Source organism: Nesoenas mayeri, assembly GCF_963082525.1.
Source record: "Nesoenas mayeri genome assembly, chromosome: Z".
In the NCBI taxonomy this organism is placed as follows: domain Eukaryota; kingdom Metazoa; phylum Chordata; class Aves; order Columbiformes; family Columbidae; genus Nesoenas; species Nesoenas mayeri.
In genome coordinates, this window is record NC_137542.1 from 13413685 (window position 1) to 13435315 (window position 21631).

A 21631-nucleotide genomic window follows, 5' to 3' on the forward strand; every position below is an offset into this window, starting at 1 on the left:
CTTGACTGACATCTTGATCTGGTGGGAGCAGTGATTGTCAGTGACAGCACTGAGATTGCCTTTCTTGTGCCTGGTGCTCTTGGCATTGTGGTGCTGTCCTGCTCCCAGAACCCAAGCAATGGCTGTGCAGTGTCCGTGGCACACTGAGCAACACAGCTGCTTGTTGGCAGGGACAATGACAAGATAAAAAAACCCTCACACCCTGCTCTTCATTTGTTCCAATACACAGTTGACATGGGAGCAGTACTGCCTAGGGAAAACAAATGGGGCTCCCTGGATCTCGTCCTTCATCTCTATCCCAGCCTGCGGCAGGATTCGTGCTGAGTACCTGTGTGTGCACCAGAGCCATCCTAGCCATGCTATGTGTCTGAACAGACAGGCTGTGCCTTGGAAGACCTTCACCTCTCCAGTGAGGTGGCCTGATGAAATCGGGTTCTATTTGCTTCCCTCTCTTATTTTGTGACAGAGTTGATGTGGGCAGTGAAAACAATGAAGTGATGAATCCTCTGGGGCTCCGATTTCTCACCTGGCTGCCAGATGACAGCTTCCTCGTGGTTGGTCAGGGTCAACATGCTGCTCTGTCTGTCCTTCACCATCTGACTGCAGTGCCTCATGCAGCTGGAGCTGAAGAAGAGTGCCTGACTTTGAGGTACTAGAGATCTGTCGCTTGTGGGTGAAGTCTGAGAGCACCTCTGGACAGTACCTAGAAGGAATTCTGTCTCTCATTACACATGCAGCCTGGAGGCTGTTTATTGTGGAATTCACACTCTTCCTACAGGAGAACCAAACAGCTCATGAAGCTGCCTACTGGTCAGCAGTTGGCCTGTAGTCCTAATGCCTAAACACAGCCTGACAAGAGGGTGTATGCTAGCATGCCTGTGTCAGTACAGGATAGCTCTGTTTCTTTGTCTGAATCAGGTCCTCGGTGGGGAAAGAGACTGAATTTCTTCTATTCTGTGCTTTGCCAACAATTATCAAGGTCCAGAAGGGGATTGGAACCCCTTATTACTCCTGTCCTCCTCCTCACCTGCTGGCCTTTGTGGGATCAGCTGAACTAAAACCAGATCACAAAAGGAAGGCACCTGGGGTACAGAAATCTATTTCCCAAAGGGATCTTAAGAGTTGCTTTCTGCAACAATCACACAGCAAAGATAGGCTGATTTGCATATGGACTGTAGATTAGAACAAAAGAAGTGTGGGGTGTACAAAATGCTGTGAGTATACAGACAGTGACTAGCAGGTGGGCAAAGGCCTCTTGGCTGGAGTTGCTGGTGCTCTGTGGTGCCAACTTCAGCTGGCATAGGTGTGAAAAGACTGCAGAAGATCCTTACATGAAGAAGGTATTTGTCCATGTTGGAGATGTGCACCCTTCCATCTGGCCACAAATGCAGGATCTAGATGTTAAACGTACCTCTCCTGTGACTGATGGTTTGCGTTTTCTCGGTCTTGCTCCAGGTTGTCTGTGCCTGTAGATGGAGAAGTGATCAGCCTGTTCTGCAGCCCAGTGACCAAAACTGTAGCTCTGCAACTGGCTGATAGACAGATCCTGAAATACCTCTGGGGTAAGCTGGACCCTATTAAAGTACCTGGTCTGAAGTGTAGTTACTATTAAACCTCAAAAGGTTTAATGAGATTATTTCACTTTCAGGGTCATGGGTGACTCTAGCTGGTAGTTCGTTCTGCCTTTCATGCCTCCTCTGCTCCCAGAAACGGGCCCAACTTAGTGATTTGTGTCAGAAAGGAGTTAATGTTGAGAATGATAGTTCAGACTTCATGGTTTGAAGATGACTGGTTTGGTGATTTCAGAAGGACTGACTGACTGCCACGTCCTTGACATTTCTCTATTCTTCCACAGTGGCATAAAAGTGCTGCCAAGCCCCTAGAAGTTACCACCTTCTTTTCTGCTGTGTCCTAGACTTTTGTGTCAGCATTCCTCCTCTCTGTCAGTTAGTATAGCTTATTACCAGCTCTAGTTTTCTTGAGATACATGTCATGTGGTTATAATGTCTGAATCTTTAACTGTAAAGCGATTTGATCTTCTTTTTTCTTCAGAGGCTCCTACTCCAGTCCTTGAACCCTGGCGGGCGAGCAGTGGTGCTGCTGTTCGGTTCCCCTACCCTTGTGTGCAGACTTCCATCACAAGGATCAATGGTGAAGTAAGTAAGACTGTGAGCAGATTAAATTCCATACTCAGTTGTTCTCCTGTGTCAAATGTGTCCGTATTCTTCTGCCCAGTGTCCAGTCTTACTTCTCAATGACATTCTTCATAAGGTCCTATGCAGAACCAAAAGTATATCTTTCCTGTTCTTCAAGAGAATTTCTGATGGCTTGCAGTTAACACCCAATCTCCCCATTCTATGAATTCAATTAATAATGTCGTTGAAAAGTGAGAAATTTCAGATTTAAAATTTCCAGCAGTCACTGCCCTGCTTTTCTTGAAAACAGCATTTTGCTCTCTTTGGTCTGAACTTACCCTATTAGTAAATATGGCTGCACCAAGTTACTGCAGATCTCCTGCTACTGGTGCTTCCTGTTGGTAATGGTTTCTTGACAGTTACAACAGCTTAAGGAATGATTAGCTATTTTGTTGGTGGTTTCAGGGTTTCTTTTCTTCAGCATGCATCCAGGTGAATGCTGTATATAGTTGCTTTGCTCTGATCTGTACTACTGCTTTTCCTCTGGTATTTTGAACCAAATGCTGCTAAATAAAAAGCTCAGTTATCTGGCATGGTTTCTGCTTCCATTTTGTTACTGTGCAGTTTTGGTTACAGGGTAGACTAGGCTGGGTTTCTAGACAGAAGTGTTTAAAGATACTTATGTAAGCCATCCTGGTACAGAAGTTGTATGACTTCCTGTCCAGCTTCTTCAAGTAATTCACGTGAGGTACACAGTACCTATTTGTAAGGTACTTCAATCCAGTGATAGTCAGTGTTGTGAAACACTGGAGGTTGTTACACTGATAGCTTATACTTTTAATGCTTTTTATTTACAGGAGGTGATCTTGGGCCTGACAGATCGATGCCGGTTTTTTGTTAATGATATTGAGGTACCAAAGTTATTGCCCCTCATTGCATCCCCTTTTTCTCTGCCAAAGGCAGCTTTCCTGTTGCACTCTATACAGCTATAAACTTAATCATTTTTCTACAGGTCGCTTCCAACATCACCTCATTTGCAACATACAATGAGTTTTTGTTGGTTACAACCAACTCCCACACCTGTCAGTGCTTCTGCTTGAAGAACATATCAGTGCAAGGTAAATGCCAGCTCTGGCTGCCTGCTGCTGCCTATTGTCTTGGAACCACAAGATGTTCCCATTTTTCACATTAAAACTTGCTATATTTAGGTCACTCAGGGCAACTGCTTAAGAGATGGAGGAAGGGAGCTGCTTTCAAAAACCTATCAGAGAGCAAGGAGCACAGGGAACTGACTTCGTGTATCCCATGTTCCTCTCAGGGGACAGGATGTGTCCCTTCACTGCTTTCAACAGCTTAGCCCTGTGTTCTCTCCCTCCCCTCTCCGTCCAAAAAAAAAAGAAAGGGCTGTGTGCTATTTGAGGGTGTGTGTCAGAGAAAGGATCCCAGTAGAAAAAGTTCCTGATGGCGTCTGGCTATGAGGCGGTGTGAAGACCTGGGAGAGGCAACCTGTTGGTCCATTGCAGCTGACGGTGTTCCTCTCATCTGCTCTGTTGAGCTTTGTGCTCCTGTTGTACAGAGCAGGAAGGGTGTACAGGAGTGCTTAGCACTAAGAGATCCTCTTTCTGTCTGGAACCCTTGAAGATCACTGATCTATCGTTGACTGAGTTGGTCCAGCACGACCTTGCAGGGCCACATAGGAAAGCCTGCCTGGGGCACCGTGCTGTGGTGTGCCTTGTGTGCTGATAAATATGCTGTCTTCAGCCCTTCAGGCTGGCCTGAGCAGTGCTGCACCCAACAGTGAGACCCTGCGCAAGGTGGAGCGAGGTTCACGTATCATCACCGTTGTGCCCCAGGACACAAAGGTTGTTCTGCAGGTCAGTGCTCGGCCCGTGTCTGCTGATATCTGCTATCGGGGTGTAGGAGGGCAGTATCAGTGGCAGCTGGTCAACCTGCAAACGCTGTGTGCAGCATTACAAAGCTGTACTGCTGCAGCGCAGTGCCTCACAAATCTCCAGCTGCCTTGCTGGATGTAGAGGGACTTTGAACATGCCTGTTGGAGTTAGGTTCAGCACAGGCAGCTGGGTATGTACAGAACTGGGAAGAACTGACCAAATGCCTGATTGCTGAGGTAGTATAATTCCACATCTTGTGGCCTCTCACAGTAAATCTCAGACCCACCTCTTGGTACCTCCTGTATTTGCTAGTAGTCCTCCCTTAGCTTTGGCACTAAAAGTGTTGAGCTCAACTTTCAGAACCAGCATCGGTTCACAGAGTGGAGAAGGGTGTCATTTGAAAGGCACCTCTGGAGGTGTGTAGCCCAGCATCCTCATCAAAACAGATGTAACCTGCAAGCCTGATCAGGTTGCTCTGGGTTTTGCCTGGTTGAGTCCAACCTCCTGAGGAAAGAATGCTTCTGAGCTGCGAGAATTTTCAGATATTTTTCCACAGTTGTTGGAATTACTTGTCCTTCTAAGTGAACAAATAGGCCCATGCACCTGCAAGCAGCAGACAGGCTGAGAAAATTGGCCAGTCCTTCACTTTGCCTTCAACATAGGTAAAGTAACTACAAATAAATAATCATGTGTTATAGATGCCAAGAGGAAACCTGGAGACAGTTCACCACCGAGCTCTGGTTCTTGCTCAGATTCGGAAGTGGCTCGACAGGTAAATTATACTTGTGTATTCTGGTATTCCCTCCCCCAGTCTGAGCTGTTAGAGGCTGGCTGCCTTTGATTTTGTTGTGCTAGAGAAAGGAGGGAGGCTAAGCTCAAGGGAATTGACTTAATTAGTGGAAATGATACTGTTTCTGGGGCTACCAGCTGGAAGTCCAGCTTTCAGCAGTCCCAGATGCCTCTCACTTCAACACTGAAGGACTTTAACCTGTGCTGAGACTCTGTGGGTGGGAGAAATCTTCATCTGCTCCAGTCTTTAGACATCTTGATCACTTCATGGTGAAGCTTGCTGTTTTTCACATTTTGTTTAATTGATTTACATGAAGTTTTCTGAAAACGAAGTTGGTCCATTAGATTAAAATGTAGTTCTCTGTTCTAGGAGGAAAAATAATGGCAGGCCTGTGTTGTTTCTTCAGCTTGGCATGCTGGTCTCTTCCACTGCAGAGGCTGGCAATGAACATTGCCTTGCACATTTTTTCTGAAAGGCATTCTGCATGGCTTATTGCCTAGGCTATTCCCTTCCCAGGGAGTATGTGCTTACCTCTAGTCAGTCACCTTTATTTGGAGATATTGTACTTATCCACTATGTAAACTATCCCGTTTAACTCATTCCTCCAGGCTTATGTTCAGGGAAGCATTTCAGTGTATGAGGAAGCTGCGAATCAATCTCAATCTTCTCTATGACCACAATCCCAAGGCAAGTATGCCCAGTTCTGTTGTATTGTTTTCCATACCCATCTAGCCTGGAATCCATCAACATTGAACAGTGAGCTCAAAAGGGTAGGTGGTGCTGTCAGTTCCGACTTCAGCAGGAGTGGCTGCTCTGCACTGCTGCATCCTCATGCAAGCAGATGGGATTTAGCATTTCCTACATCATCTACATTCAGAGAAGGTCTTTTAATTTGTTCTTATAGTTTGCGTGCTTACTCAGAATAACAGTAGTAACATTCTTGTTCGTTTCAGGTATTTCTGGAAAACACAGAAACCTTTATCAGGCAAATAGATTCTGTGAACTATATCAACTTGTTTTTCACAGAACTGAAGTGAGTACAGTTCTGCACATGGAAGCATGCATGTAATCAGTGGTGCTACATTATTTTGTCAAAATATTGGCAGCTTTTCAATATGGGTGTGAGGAGTCAGTCAGAAATCTGGCATGTTGGGTCATAAAGACTCAAGTGAGCTCAATAGTTCCAGGGACAGTCAGTGTGTCTTTTTGTGAACTCCAGCTTTCAGGCAGCCATTAGATTTTACAGCAAGGGATGAGCACATAGTCTGATTGCTTTGTCCTCTGGTTTGCTGTACAGGAGTAAATGTGAACAGAGAAAGTTTTGATCCGTCATGAAGAGGAGCAAGACAGCAGTGCTTTTCTGAATCCTGAGGCCAAGATACTTGCTTAAATTCCCAATTCAGGTCCCCTGACTTCTTTCTTAAAGATTGAGTGACAAGAGGCTTTAAGCCATTGGTAGCTTCAGGACTACTTAACCTCGTTGAATTAAATAATTGTGTAGGAGCTGGAGCTATCACTTAGCTGTTCTGTTTTATTTTCAGTTTCGACCTGACCTTAAATCTTTGTCTAGAAACAAAAGCAAATGGGTCAGTTTTACAAAGTGCTCTGTGCTGAGCATCTCATTAGTGGATTTAGTAGAAGACAGATGTATCTTGAAAATCTTGCCTTCTGATTTTTTGTGCAACTCGAGTAGTTGTTTGGAACAATTTGTTTCAATGCATCTCTTGGCTGAGAAACAGTTGAGACAGTTAAGAGATGTTGGAGAGTTTTCTGGTAGCGTGGAAGGTTGTGTGTAAGTACTGAATGACATATGAGCTGTTTTGTTGAGTAGTTGTTTTCTGCATACATTTGTGTTTCTTAATGTTATTGTCTTTGTACTGGGCTATGTGATGGACGATGCTAGTATTCACGATGTCTTGGTTTTTTTAGAGAAGAAGATTTCACAAAGACTATGTACCCGTCTTTGAATGGTAGTGGTAATGCTCAACCACACCAGTATCCTGACCAGAATAAAGTAAACCTTGTATGTGATGTGATGAGAGTTGCCATGGAACACATCAACCCTCAAAAGTGAGCGTTGTCTTATTGTGGGTAAAGGAACCATTAGAGAGATTTCTGGTAATTCATTTGCAGAAAGTGAAGCTGTCCTTAACATGAGTTATTTTGCTTCAGATCCTCTGAGGTGATACTGTGCTCCACAAAACTTACATAGCCATACCTTCCATCTGCTGAGGCTGCTGTCCTGAAAACCACAACGTCTAATTCTGCAGATAGCAAAGCAGCTTCTTAGCACAAGAATTTAAGTAATAGATGCATGGTGCTTGTAAGGGCTTAAGAAATACACTCAATTAAGGAACAACCTGTATGGCATAGGGGACAGAGAGGCACAAGAAGGATTGTAATCTCAGGGAGATGCTGGCTTTTAGGATCAGCTGGCCTTTTGGAAAGATCTCAGCTGTTCCATTTGAGACTGAATTACTTTTGTAAACCTTCAGTTGCATATTTCTGAATTATTACCTTTTCAGTAACCATCCTCTTTGGATGAATAAACACCAGGCAATGATAAAGACTGGGAAAATAGGATAGTAACAGTGGTTAGTGAAGCAGTGTTAAACCATTGGCAGCTTATATGTGAAACAGTGGATAGAGGAGCAACAGATGGTGGGTTGCTGCTGAACCCTGAAAATTTAGATACTTTTCCGCAAAAGGTTTTGGAAAACAAAGCATCCCCTTAACTAGGAAAGCTGGTTTGAAATAGTACCTGTGGAATTTATGGAAGTGGAAATAACCTCCTAGAAAGCTTTCCTTTTATAAAAAAGACCATTTTCCTGCTAAATTTGATCAGGAAAACTGTGTCCAGCTATCTGAGCTTTCAGAGAGAATGTTCTCTCTCCATTACACTGGCTGGCATGGTAAGGAAACTCATTCAACTCAAAACACACCTCTGGTCTTATGACATGTTTGGGCAGACGTGCTGAGTAGAAAAACCTTTCTGGTATATTCTGTTCTCTTCACATTTTGCTGCCTTCCTTTAAAAAGAGTAGATGGGGGTTTGTTTTACTAAAATGTAAACTAGAACCTGCATGAACTGTGCTAAAATAGGAAGAAAGCAATGTTTCTGCCTTCTTGCTTTTTCATTTACTGTTCCTGTTTTCTTCAGATACTGCCTATCGATACTGACAGCACATGTGAAGAAGAGTCCTCCAGAACTGGAAATTGCTCTCCAGAAGGTTCATGATCTTCGAGGTGTTGTATCACAAACTCAAAAGTTTTGAAAATGTGTGGTTTGCAGGAGCTGTAATTGTTAACATAGTTCACCCTGAAAATTATTTTAAGGTGTTTGTTCATGGAGTTAGCCAGAAAACAGAAATGTACTTTAAACTAGCTGTATGCTAATGGAACAGCAGTGTATCAGCTAAGATACACTGCTGTGCGTGCCCTTGGCTCATCCTTGTATGTAGGTATGTCCCATTCTCCCAGAGGTTCCCATTCTGGATCCTAGTATCTCAAATGGGCAAACTTTGCTTTTATTCTGTGCTGATACTTCAGACTTGTCACTGTTGCACACTTAGCAAGTTACTGTACTTGGGTTGATCCTTGAAGTTGCCCAGAAAAGACAAAGAAATCACTCTGGCAAGAGAGAGCATGCTGTTAGTTTGATCCCTGCCTGGTGTCAAGGATATGTCTGATAATGCATCTTGCTCAGAGTGGGGTCTCACTGCTGATGGTGTAACTGATCATATTCTGCTTTATCTTGTTACAGAAAGCGTTACTCCAGATGTCAAAGCTGTGAGTGCAGAAGAAGCACTGAAGTACCTGCTTTTCCTTGTGGATGTCAATGAATTGTATGATTATTCCCTGGGGACGTATGACTTTGATTTAGTCATCATGGTGGCAGAAAAGTCTCAAAAGGTCTTGGCTTATAGTTCCAGCCAAGGAACTATTTTTTTTTCTTTCCGAAAGGTTCTTTTTAGTCTGCGTATCACACACGTTTTGTTAGTCATAGCTCTCTACCCAAGCAGGATCCCCATTGCTCAGAAGTCCTGCATGTGCTTGGGGTGATATTGGGAAGGTGGAATGTCTCTGCATTCCCCAGCGCTTCTTGAGTACATCTTTGGAAACTTGCTTGTACTGAAGGTGAAACCTGGCTTTTCTAGAGTAGCATGGCAAAGTAGCTCTGGGGATGGGAGGGACTGTGATCTGAAGTGTTATCACTGCATGCCTTATGTTCCCAGTTCTGTACTCTTGATTCTTGCTTGTTTGGTGGTGGCCACGACAATAATGTGTATCTTCAAGCAGGTTTAATTTGAAATCTCTGAATGGGGGGGCTTCAGAGTTTCCTAATGTTACAGCACAGCCTGCTGTCCATCAATTAAAACACCCTGTTCATGTTAACAGGTTTTATGACCTTTGGTGTGGGGAAGTTGGTCAGCTTTACAGCTGCAAATTTATACATGATAATAGCTAATAGAAAACAATATTTGATATGATACATAACCTTGAATTTTAAATGTCACCAGCCTTTAGCCACTGCTGGAGTCCATGTGGAAAGAGGCCTGGTAATTTAAGTTAGTCATTCCTAGCAAGAGTACATAGACGTAATTAATTATTTAATACGACTTACATTAAAAAAATATTTTTAGTGTATTATTGTACAATTTCAAATATGAGACTGTCTGTTGGTGGAGATGTGGGCATATGTCTTAGCAGGTTAGCTCAACTGCAGTTTTCATTATTCTTTGCAGGACCCAAAAGAATACTTGCCCTTCTTAAATACCCTCCAGAAAATGGAAACTAATTATCAGCGATATACAATAGACAGACACTTGAAGAGATACACAAAAGCTCTTGCGCACCTCAGCAAATGTGGTAGGTGTCCTGCACATGCAACATTTCCAAGGAGAAATTCTGCAGTGGAACATTTCCATTTTGGAGAGCCTTTGGGGTGGAAAAGCTAAAGAGAATTGCACAAGGTTGTCTTCTCTTTTGGTAGTGTATGGTGAACTTCTGCTACATGTTTTTTGTAGTGTAGCTTGTCTTAGGGAGAGAGGGATGAGAATGTTCACTGCTCTGTGATCACGAAGCATGTCTTGTTTTGTGCCTGTTGTAGGTGGCTTGTTCCCAGTTAATATTGCTGCCAAAAATTGAGTAAACATCAAGGAAGTTAACACCTTGATTTTATATTAGTAGAGCAGGTGCTTTTGTGCTCTTCCACCCAAAACACCTTGCTTCTTAATGAAGCAACACATTGCTTCTTAATGCAATGAACCCAGACTGGCTGGGAGCCATGAGAGCCATGTGCTTTCTCTTATTGCTATGAAAAATAAATTATTTCTACAGGTCCTGAACACTTCTCTGAATTTCTGAACTTGGTGAAGGATCAGAATCTGTATTGTGAAGCCTTGAAGCTGTACCCCTCTAGCACTCAGGAATACAAGGTGTGTAAGCATGTGACACTGCAGTGCACAAGTTTTTTATTCTTTCCCACATGTGTTTGCACATCCTCAGCACCTTCAGTGGGGGCGGGAATGACACAACAGCTGCTTGTGTTCAGGTTCTGCAGGTCACTGCTATTCCTGTGTTGTCTGAGACCCTCCTCTGAGATAACAACAGGAATGACGTGGCACTGACACTGCAAGGTCTGGTCATTGAAAGAGTGGCTGTGATTTCTTTGATCCCATGATTAGCAGAGCACCTGGAGTCTGGTTTCTGCTGCACTATCTTGTGATGTGCTGGAGAACTCTTGTTATCACAGATTTTTCTTCCTGTCTTTACCTTTGTGATATCAGCTTTCTGTCTGGCATTTGCAGAGTATGTGGGGACACTTTGTTAAACTATTCTGCCGAGTGCTAGAGAGCTTGGGTTACTTGTAGATGTGCTGGTTTCTAGCATGTAGTATCTGGTTTTGATATTACTGAAGAGCTTTAGCTTGTCCAAGGCAGAGGTAAAATGTAAATGAACACATTTAATATAATTTAATTTAGATATTGTGAATATACAACACAGAATTCTTTGTAAAAGAAGTAGATGAATAAGTAAGAGGCGAAATACAGAGACTCTGTTTGCAACACAGTGAGAGCAGAAAGGACTCTTTCCTCAGGAAGGAGGTCTGTTGCTGACTCTGGCTCATTGGGAGTCTTTCTTTATTCCTTCTGTATTCTTCCAGTCAAATCCACCCTCCACTTATTGATGGAGATTGTACGCTTTGAATACCGTAGTTAAGCTCAGAATACTGAATTGCAGCAGCCTGTGCTTATAGAGTTGCAGGGCTTGCATCCTCCCTTGTGCTGGTGTTTTGACTCCTGGAGTAAGGTGGTTCAGGGAGACATTCTAACAAACAGCACTCTTGAGTGGTGAAGAAGGAGCTGATTTCCTGCAAGATGTAGTTTACCCAGCCTTTGGCTAGCAGAGCTAGGTACCTCCCTGTGTCTCTTGCTTCAGTTCTGTGAAATGTCTCCATGTGCTAATCATCAGCCCTTGGCTTGATATAAAGTTTGAAATAGGGTAGGAACATTGTGCCGGGAAGTTCCTTGGGGGATGGGGAAATAAGGCTTTGTTGATGGGCACTTAATTTTTACTAATGAAGGACTGCTACTGGTGCTACAGTTGATTTCTAATTTCTCTTTTGTCCCTTTCTTGCAGGATATCAGTGATGCATATGGGGAGTACTTGATTCAGAAGCAGCTATATGAACAGGCTGCATTGATATTTGCTCGTGCTGGCATCTTTGCAAAAGCACTTGATGCTTTTCAGAACTGTGGCAGCTGGCAGCAAGCCCTGTGCATGGCATCACGGCTTGGTTACACAAAGGACAAGCTGTCCAGCCTGGCACGAAGCATGACAGGTAGGCCTTGAGGAGATGAAAGTGTGCAGAATAAAACTGGCTGCTGTTATTTTTGGTTCATTTTGATTTTTCCTAAAATTTAGGGAAAACCTCAGTCTTCGGCAGCATTTTTCTTAAAGGGAGAGCAAAGATCCCATGTTTCCCGAGGGTTTGTGTGATTGCACATCATGTTTGTTTCTCAAAGGAACCAAAACATGGTGGAGCTGAGCTGGTAGGCATCCAGGAGTTGCCAAGCTAACTGTGACCTTGGCTGCCCCATGCTGATAGCTTCTTGCACTTTTTCCTTGCAAACAGTTGCTGAACTGCTATTCCAAATTGCATCCTTGGTTAACCTCAGGGAATGGAGATCCTTTGAAGTATCTGACATGACTGAGGCCTCTAGACATCATTGACTTAAATACCATGCCTAGTCACAGACCTTAAAGGCTATTGGATAATTCAGAGCTGTGGCTTCATGTTCTCTCCTTAAAGCCTGCTGGCAGCTGGGACCAACTGGTACTTGTGAAGCTATGTGCTGCCCTGCTGCAGGAGAAAAAGGTAGCTGGTCTTAGAGTTTGTGCTCAGTAGTGCACATCAGACTGCCTGTGTGAGATGTGTTGTGGACCTGGCCTATATTTCAACAAGAGAAAGGGAGCATCATCCCGACTTCTGCCTTACTTTGAGGCAGAGTTTATGAAGGGCCCACTTACACAGTGGCAATATGGCTGCTGCCAGTGTCATCTCCCAGAGCTGAATATTCCAGTATTTTCTCGTCACTTAGTGTGATTTGGATCCTTTGTGTCTTGCCTTTGATACTTTTTCTGGTGCCCCTCTGAAATCAGAACTGTAATTTAGCATAATGAGAAGACATGAGCTGTCTTGGATGAGTTTGCTTTTCTTGGGTAATCTTCCCTTTCCCTTTTTTCACTTTTCCTTTTTCACTTTTCCTCTTTCCTTTCCTCTTTTCTTTCCTCTTTCCTCTTTCCTTTCCTCTTTCCTTTCCTGTCCTCTTTCCTCTTCCTTTTCCTTTCCTCTTTCCTTTCTTCTTTCCTTTTTTTATCCTTTTTTTTTTTCTTTTTTTTTTTTCCCCCTGGTTTTATATGGCACTTGCTCTCTCACATTGCATCCTAGCATACTAACCCATGCCAAATCTGGTTCTGACTTTTAGGGGACTAGAAGCCTTGAATCCTACAAGCTTGGTGGTTGCTGTCAGTACTACAGAGTAGGCAGCGAAGTGTTCCCTGCAGATTGCAAGGTGCCAATACACTGAAGTTTTCAAGAGAGATTTCATTTTTACATCCTGGCCCCTTCCACTTAAGAGACACTTCACTATTTCTGTCTCAGATGGGGAGCAAAACCTCTTCCAGCTGGCCTTGAAGGATGTGCACCAGCAATTTCACAAGCAACTGGCTAATAGTGTTGCACATTAATGAATCCTTGACATCAGGCAGCCCTTTTTTTTACGAGGCAGCCTGAGTAAAGTGTGTGAGCAGGTAGAAGTTGCCTCAGTGAGTGGGATTGTCCTCTACTTAGTAATTTTGTGATACAAAATCCAGCTACTTCTGGAAAGCTGAACTCCACCTTTTCTTCCAGGAAAACTAGTTGAACAGAGAAGGCATGCAGAGGCAGCCATACTCCTGGAGCAGTACACTCAGGTAATGTAACCACATTCCTGTCTGTGCTACAGTAATATCCTCTCAGAGAGATATTCCATCTGTGTTTTGTCTGTTCTCCTGGGCCACATGTGACTCCATGCAGGCTGACAGCAAACCAGTCTGTGCCATGGGCTCTCTTGGAAAGGGCAGAGCAGGTCAAGGTGATGCAGTAAGCATGGCGAGGATGAATGCTGAGCTTTTCCGCTTATGAAGCTGTCTCTGCTTTGACAGAAAAACCTTTTGTCTCAGAGAGCTGAAGCATGAGGACTGGAGTAAGGAAGACAGAGTTCCAGAGGGATTTCCCCTCGGCATAGGAGAAGTAACATAGTTTGTGTTTGTTCGTTTTTTAATCTCAGCACTTCAAAGTGTGCTACGTGCTACGTGAAGGTGCATAACTAGCATCAGTAACAGCACATGATTGCTCTTTCCTTCTAGGACTATGAAGAGGCTGTTCTCCTGGTCTTAGAAGGGTCTCTCTGGGAAGAGGCTTTAAGGCTGGTAAGACATTTTAGAGCACAAAAAACGGAGTGGAAATATTTCTTTAGAGTGCAAGAACCAGAGGGATGGGATCTGGATTAGGTCCTTAAATAATACCTTGTTTACTTTCTCTGATCCAGATTCACAAGTACGGTAGACTGGATATCTTGGAGACCAACTTTAAACCTGCTATTCTGGAAGGTGAATCTGTGCAAGAATCTGAGACTTCTCTGTGCTATAGAGGCTGAAGAAGGTCCTTACTGGTTCTGTGGGAAGTCACAGCACTCCAGTACTGGAAACTGTATGGAAGGATACTTTGGTTCTGCCCAACTGGTGCTGTCCAGTTAGCTGCATTTGGCTCTACTCAATGCAGCTTGAAGCCCTGCAGTCTCGTGGGCTCTTTTTAGCTCAGCCAAGCTCCTTTTGAGTTTTTCCACACCTCACAGTCACAAACTGCAAAGGGGTCTATGTCTGCATGTCCATGAACAAGCAGGAGAGTCCTTGCTCCAGAGCACATGTGGCAGCCGAGCTGTGGACTTAAGAAAATGGCTGGCTATGCTATAAGCTTTTATTAGTAGTTTTTGAAAAATATGATTTAAGAGATGTATTATCCCTTCTATCCAAGAAGCATGGTTGGTTACTATTGGTTGTTTTTCCTTTGGAACCTAATTCATGTAGAGAGAAGTGGCCACAGAGCTTTCTGCTTTTCCAGTTATCAGAAACAGACTCTTTTTCCACAGAATGGTTGTCTGGCAGGTTAATTCACTCTGCATTCAAGTGCATCTTGTTTGGTGGTCTCCTCTGTTATAAGCTTGGAATTTCTTTCCACTTGAGCCCTGTTGTGTGCTTGGCACCTGACTTCTGAGCTTGTTGAAGGACTTTACTCCTTCAAAGTTCTTGTGTAAAAAATGCTTTTCTGGGTCTTCTGCACAAATGCTTATGTTCTGATTTTCTTATTGAGCAGCTCAGAAAAGTCAGCTGATCTTCCTAGATTCTCAGAAGACAGCATTTCTTCACCATAGGAGTCGCCTGCAAGTGGTCCGAGAGCTGAAGCAGAAGGCTTGTGAGAGCCTGCAGGGTTGGTATTGAAATGCATGTGACTTTATCCTGCATACATAACTGTGATCACCTTTTCCTTGCGGTTACCACTTGCCATGATGGTGCTGTGTTCTCTTCTAGCTCTAGTGGTATCTACAACAGTAGAACGGCATTCTTCTCACCCTTTCCTCAGACCATACTTGGGCTGTGATTATTTGACCTTGCTCATTCCGTAAAAAGAGCTTTATTTTCAGTGCTGTCATGTGCGATGAAAATGCACCTGAAAGCATTTCAAAGTAACACAGCATTGTCTCCACCATGCCAGCCTGGCTGGATCAGACAGTGCTTGGCATGCCAAGTACCCTCTAAACGCATTCCCCTGCCAGCTCACACAGGCTCAGGGAAGTTTTCTGAAAACAGAATGCGTTGTCCTGGTCCAGATTTGCTGCACTGAGATTGTCATCCCTCTGATCATGCTGTTTAATGTCACAGTCCCCACGAGGGCAGAGGAGCAGTGTTCTAACAATTGGTGTTTCTTCTTGTGTGCTCACTGAGAGGAGTTGAGAGCTGTAAGGCTCTGAAACAGCAGCAGGTAGAATGCGTCTGCCCAAGCTGCTTCTCCAACAAGCTACATACATTACCCAGAGAGGAAGCTTGGAATAACTGTGACTTTTTTCCATACTGTGACAGTTGTTAACATGTTTTGCAGATTATGAAATGCCACATTGCCCAGAATTGGATCTTTTCTCTGAAACCAGCAGTGTTGTGACAGCCAGCGACATGAACAGCAAATATTCACACAGCAATTCAAGAATATCAGCGTAGGTATCTGCCTCCAAATTAGGTAGTGGCTGCCCTGGGCATCAGCATTTGGGAGGGCAGCTTGCTCATGCTTGGCATGTTCCTCCTCGCAACTGTACGTGCCTTGAAGCTGCTTTAATTACAGGCATTTCATGGTTATTTTAACTCTTATTGAGAGGGAGAGAGCAGAAAATGCCAGAAGCTACTAGTGCAACAGGAACTGAGTGCCCAGCAGAGGAGCTGTGAACAGTCTCTGGCAGGGAGCTGGCTCTGTGAGTGCTGGGCATGTTGCCAGAATAGCTGGCTGTAGGAAGCAGAATATGGGCAGAGCTCCTCAGACATTAACAGCTTGTGCGCATGGCTTGTGCTCTTTGTCCTGGGTTTTGTGCTTGATGGGTGGGGGTTGCTGCTAAATCTCATACCAGTGTCTTCCCACAGTGGGTGTCTGTGTTGCTTTTGAGTGCTCTTAAGAATGTGAACTGCAGCGTGGGGTGTGTTAGAGACCAGTGTAGTCTGTGGGACTACCCCTAGTGCAAAAATACCGTTGTGGGAAAAGTGTGGACTTCTTAGGGCACTTTCTGTACCCTACATGAAAAGAGGAAGAGAATGCAACCTTAGCATTCAGCATACCTATGTCAGAGTGTGCTGATCAGTTGGGGATGTTATGCAACAAGTACTGACCTGTGATTAGAAGTTGCTTTCCTGTGATAATGGGCAGGAGCTGAGCTGTATCAGTTCACAATTTGTGGAGATAGCAGAAATGAAAGTGTGCAGAGGCAAGCACAGACCCTGGCACCAAATTGTTTTAAGTGGAGCTCAGGTTTGCCTGATAGTGACTACTGCCAAATAATTTACACTACTCTGTGCTTAGAGCAATGCTGGAACAAAGAGAAGGCCTTTTTGTAGTAGAGAAACAGCTCAACTACTGACTTATGTTTCAGACCACAAGGGATATTGGTTGAGTAGCATTGAAAACATGGACATAAAGATACCTAAGCCTGCATGCAGTCTCCTCTCACTGCAGAGAGTAAGGAGTTAAGTAATAAGGTTCATGCGCACTGTTGATGTTCCTTCACACGTACCCTTTAACAGCTAATCCTTTTGTGCACACTATAATTAAGCGTCCTCCTTTTCAGGCGATCTTCAAAGAACCGGCGCAAGGCTGAACGCAAGAGATACAGCTTGAAAGAGGGGAGTCCTTTTGAAGATATGGCTCTTCTGGAAGCCCTAGGAGAAAATGTTCGTGCTGTTGAGACTGTGAAGGGTAGGACACTTGACCTTAATCCACTCCACAGCTTGTGAGGACAGCTGAAGCAGTATGATCCCTCTTGTTCTTAATTGGTATGCTGGGGTGTCACAAATGACTGATTTAGGGTCCTGCTTGCTGCAGAGCAGTGTCTAGATCACTCAAAAGTACAATTTAACAGAGTTTGATGGCAAGGTTCACTCCATTACTTACTCCACTGAGAAAATATGCCAAGCAGGATCGGGTGAGAGTTGTTTTAGAGTGATTTCTGTGAGGACAGGAGATGTGAAAGGGTAGATGGAGGTCCTCCCATTGTGTCACGAGGTTCAGAATGGACCCCCTTGCTTTCTAAACTCCTTTTCAGAAAGGAGTCTGGGTGTGGCTGGATCCAGACTAGACCCAGACTTGGTCAACAGTTCATGTCTAAGAGACATAGAAGGTAAGGGAAAACAGGTAAGGGATTAATTATATGTGTTTACGACTAAAGGGTTATATGTGCACACCCGATTCTTTATATGGCTTGGCTAGTTCATGATTCTGCACCTTAAGCTGCTTACACACCTTCGGGGGCCTGGTGGTCAAGGTGCTCCAAAGTCTGCATCGTAGGTCTCTCCAAGCAATCTCTCGGACATCAGAGTTGGTAGAAATAAATAATATAGGGGAGTACTGTAGCAGCAGGGTCTGCTCGAGCTGAGTGCCTTCACAGTGGTGCTGAGCCAAGCATAGAAATCCATTGGTTTTTATACCCCTCATGTGATGATTCAGTCCAGTAGTAATATTGGAGTCTGGGGCCTTCTTGCTTCTCATTGGATTCTTTCACTGTCTTCAGACAGGCCCTGGTTTGTTTAGCTGCAGATGTTGTTGGTAGTCCATAGCCACTTTGTGCTGGCCTTGAAAGTGTTATTCTGTCCAAATGGATCCTGTGTACCTCAACAAGTGCAGAACAGGCCTTACCTTGCAGGTGTTCTTGATGCTCTGTAGCTTTGTGCTAGCCTTGAAGGTGCTTTTTTGTCCGAGTAAATTCTGTTCTTCTCAATAAGGTGCAAAACAGGCCTTATTATGCAGATGATGTTGATGGTTTGTAGCTGCTTTGCTTTCATTAAGTAGATACAAATTTGGTAAACATGAGCAGAATTTTTCAAAATACATTTTAAGATTTCAACAAATTTAGCTTATTAAGTAATGTGAAGCAGACAGTATATGAAAAGTCACATGACATTGTAATTCTAGGTGATTCAGTCTCTTTAGTACACATTTACTTAAGCTAAATGATTGATATGAAGGGCTCATCCAGTGGTCTGTGAATAGCAAAAGATCATCATCATACAGGCAGATTTTTTAGCAGAGAGAGCTCAAAGTAGGCTTATCCAGGTTGTCATATTTAGAGAATAAAGTGGTTGTCTTGTAATCAGTTTGCATACAGTGGGAAAAATACGCACGAGACCCCTTGCACCCACACTTTGTGCATGTTCAGTGTGCTGCTCTGCTTCCTCATGGGCTTCCTAAAAGGAGTTCCTGGCCCGGCTGCAGCTCAGGCCTTTACCTCCTTTGGAGTCTGTACCTAACTGCTGCTGGTTTGGCTGGAGGAGGACAAGTGCATCTGCCACACATGGAGAGAAGCCACCTGGCTCGTAAGACCATCTGTGTTGGACATTGATGTAGTTCATCTGCCTCTGTGCCTGGAAGAACATGGGATAGTGTGAGCTCTCCACATTTGAAGTTTAGGAGCAGAGAAATGAGACCTTGTCAGGGCCACGACAATTTGTCTCACATTTGTACTCAGGCACTGTAGGAGTTTGGTAGGAACAGAACCAGTTCTGATTTGCTGCTCCCATTCCTGTGCCCTGATACCAGAGAAATACAACTGTTTATTTAGCATACCTGTGTTAATTGCTATTGCTTGTGCTTCTGTTCCCTCCTGCAGGAGACATACACATCCTTCTGAAGCAGCTCGTGTTGTTTGGTTATGATGAGCTAGCTGGGACACTGCAGCAAGCCCTGGAAGAGGTTTTACAGTTGATGGAGACCTCAATCCCAGAAATCTGGACTCCAGACCTGCAGCAGAGCTCTGTCAACCCGGTCTGTGCTCATCCACAATATCTGCCTACTGTACAATGCCAAGTATTTAGCAGTATGCTGCATTCTTTAGCAAAGAGTCAGGAATCCTTCCCTGGATTTCCAGATCTGCTTTTTTTCTGCAGAGGTCAAACAGATATTCTGTGCAGTGCCTGCCAAGTCAGTACACTCTAGATGTGTACAACAGGTATAGGCTGCTGTGTCCCTTGCACTGAGTGCCACATTGAACATGATGAGGTCTCATAAGGCTTGTGTTACCTTGTCCTAGTGGTGTCTTCTTTTCATAAGCTCTATCTTAAGGAATTTGTAGAACATAGGAACACTGTTTTCTTTTTTTAGGCCTGATGGTTGAAGTGTTAGCATAGCTTTTATGACTTGGTGTTGTGAAGTGAAACGCTACCAGACTTGTCAGTTTAGTCTGAACCAGTGTATCATAAGTTTATTGCAAGAAGGGTTATGTCAGGCTTCTAAGTTTCTGCTTAATGCAGAATAAAGAAATGGCAAGGACTGCAGTTAATTTCCTTCCAAAGCAAAAGTCTTTCTTTATAATAGGTAGTTTCTGAGCATTCATGGTGAACTCAAGATATTCCCCAGTATCTTCCCCCTAACTACTGATTAACAAGTCTCTAGGGACAGATTAACACTGTTCTATGTGACAGAGAGCTCAGACTCTCAAACAAATTTTAAATATTGCTGACACTGTAATGAGAATAGTCCTGCCAGGTCATGACAGTGCTGTGAATGAAGTAGGTGCAGGGATGAGGATTCTGTGTCCTGAGAAGCTGTCTGAAAGCAGTTCTCTCTTTCTGCCTCTGTGTCGATTTTTCTGAGACATTACTGGGCTTTGATCGCATGTTCCTAGTCACTTGTGTGGTCTCCTGCAGGCAGCTGCTTCTGCTTTTGGAGACAAACAGCAGTTTTCTTTGTAGGATCCCTGCTATTAGTCTTGCTTTGTGCAGATTGAAACATGGGTATTGCTTCTTCACACAGATCCTGGGACCCAATTCAACTGCCAACAGCATTATGGCTGCCTATCAGCAGAAGAGGATGATGGTTCCTGGTGTACAAGGTTGGTTGAGGCTCTGAGTTAGGTGTGGGTGTGAAATGTCAGTGAGATCAGTGGGTTTTGAGGGTTGCCAAGCACCGATACCTGCCAACAGTTGTAGCATTTATTCAGCTATGGGAGTTTCTTGCTTTACCTTATGATGCATTCTCCCAATTTGTGGCAAGTGAACGGCCATCCTAACAAGGTTTTATTTCCTCTGAATTCGTGACCTGAAAGTACTGTCTGGATTGTGCTCCTGCCTTCCTGTGTGTGTATTCTCTGTTTGTTGTGAGGGAATAGGAAATCTGATTTCTTAGGGAATGTGTTAGATAATTCTGCTGGTAACCTACCTGCTGATTTTTTCTATCTGGCTTTGGCAGCCAGGCCAGGCTACAGACTAGCATGCTCCTTTGCTGTCTTCCCCACTAGTCCTACAGTCTCTTCCCCTACTAGTCTTGGAATTGCCTGGAGAAATCCTCTAATAAACCTCTAGGTATCACCTGCCTAATGACACTTGCCAGGGCTGGCTCCAGAGAAAACCTGATGCCTCTTATTCACACAGAGCCAGCTGGCTGTTGTATAAGATGTCCCAGTTGCTGGTGAACAAACAGAGCTCTACTTTCTGCCACTGATTGTTGCCTTCTCATTATGTACAATAACACTTAATGGAGAGGGAACTTGATTTATCCCAGAGATTTAATTCTGTAAGCAGTTCTGCTGGGGGAAGAGACTTCTGTGTCATCTGATGTAAAGAAAACTAAGTAGTTGAGAGCTCCTGAAGAAACCATATTGCTATTACCCTCTGTTCTGACACTTACCCTGTTTTTCTTTCAGATCCAGAATTACTTATTCCACCAAAACTCAATAAAAACCTGCAGTGGAAACTGCATCTTCTCCAATAACTAAAAGCCAAGGAATCCCAAGGGACTCTGAACTGTAACTTTTAATATAATTTCATTACATGTTTATAGAACCATTGTTGTCCTGGTGTTTCTGATACACTGTTCTTAGGTCTGTGCAAGTGAAGGGTCCCTCCACAGATGCAGTTGTGACTGTGACCTGTATGGCATCATGGTAATGGGGACAAGCACTTGCATCCCACTGCAGAGGTGGTTTGTGAGGCTGGGGAGTAACAGGGTGTACAGCTCAGAATGCTGCTGGTTGAATCCAACATCTCCCACCACTGTTCCCTCCCTTCTGGATGAAGCAACCCCACCAGTGTTGTTTGCGCTGTCGCTCCCTCCTGTGGATGGTACCTGCCATGATGACAGGTCACATTTTAAGCTGTTCACCCTGGCTTAAGAGATCTCACCAGTAAGTCTGTATCAATAGCAATTTGTTGTAGTTGCTGAACAAATGAGTGGTGGTTTCTCTGTTGAAGCTGGATGTTGGTAACACCACATTGTCATCAGAATAATTTTGTTACCTCAGAGTGAACCCTGCAGTACCAACAGCTGGTATGTCCTGAAAGGTGCTCATACACACCAGGGAGATCTTGGGTAAACATGAAAAAAAGCAGGAGGATGGGGAATGTCATTGTAACACACTGCTGGGTAACACTGTCCTAATTATCTGAGTTTTAAGAAGATCAGCTAATGCTGCTCTGTGACACTGACAGATCAGCAGCTGTACCCTGATCATGCCTTGTGCTAT

General features: G+C 44.0%; 2 protein-coding genes across 5 annotated transcripts in view; one reads left to right on the top strand and one right to left on the bottom strand.

Moving 5' to 3' along the window:
* Nucleotides 1–20918, top strand: part of ELP1 (elongator acetyltransferase complex subunit 1) — a 33912-nt gene extending 12994 nt beyond the window's left edge. For 2 of the 4 annotated variants that reach the window (XM_080362689.1, XM_080362691.1), the window contains 24 exons: nucleotides 467–649; nucleotides 1456–1562; nucleotides 2053–2156; nucleotides 2993–3046; nucleotides 3148–3253; nucleotides 3897–4009; nucleotides 4726–4799; nucleotides 5426–5504; nucleotides 5771–5850; nucleotides 6747–6887; nucleotides 7978–8063; nucleotides 8581–8729; nucleotides 9563–9686; nucleotides 10158–10255; nucleotides 11460–11661; nucleotides 13234–13295; nucleotides 13731–13793; nucleotides 13913–13973; nucleotides 14737–14850; nucleotides 15520–15631; nucleotides 16748–16875; nucleotides 18782–18936; nucleotides 19924–20002; nucleotides 20813–20918. In XM_080362689.1, coding sequence (XP_080218815.1) covers nucleotides 467–649; nucleotides 1456–1562; nucleotides 2053–2156; nucleotides 2993–3046; nucleotides 3148–3253; nucleotides 3897–4009; nucleotides 4726–4799; nucleotides 5426–5504; nucleotides 5771–5850; nucleotides 6747–6887; nucleotides 7978–8063; nucleotides 8581–8729; nucleotides 9563–9686; nucleotides 10158–10255; nucleotides 11460–11661; nucleotides 13234–13295; nucleotides 13731–13793; nucleotides 13913–13973; nucleotides 14737–14850; nucleotides 15520–15631; nucleotides 16748–16875; nucleotides 18782–18936; nucleotides 19924–20002; nucleotides 20813–20880 — 2542 coding nt within the window. In that variant the 3' untranslated portion in view covers nucleotides 20881–20918. Of the gene's footprint in view, nucleotides 1–466; nucleotides 650–1455; nucleotides 1563–2052; nucleotides 2157–2992; nucleotides 3047–3147; nucleotides 3254–3896; nucleotides 4010–4725; nucleotides 4800–5425; nucleotides 5505–5770; nucleotides 5851–6746; nucleotides 6888–7977; nucleotides 8064–8580; nucleotides 8730–9562; nucleotides 9687–10157; nucleotides 10256–11459; nucleotides 11662–13233; nucleotides 13296–13730; nucleotides 13794–13912; nucleotides 13974–14736; nucleotides 14851–15519; nucleotides 15632–16747; nucleotides 16953–18781; nucleotides 18937–19923; nucleotides 20003–20812 lie in introns of those variants that run through there. The other 2 variants (XM_080362690.1, XM_080362692.1) reach the window with 2 other exon arrangements.
* The window catches only part of B4GALT1 (beta-1,4-galactosyltransferase 1), a 202947-nt gene that overhangs the window by 80410 nt on the left and 100906 nt on the right, over nucleotides 1–21631 (bottom strand). The window lies entirely within an intron of this gene.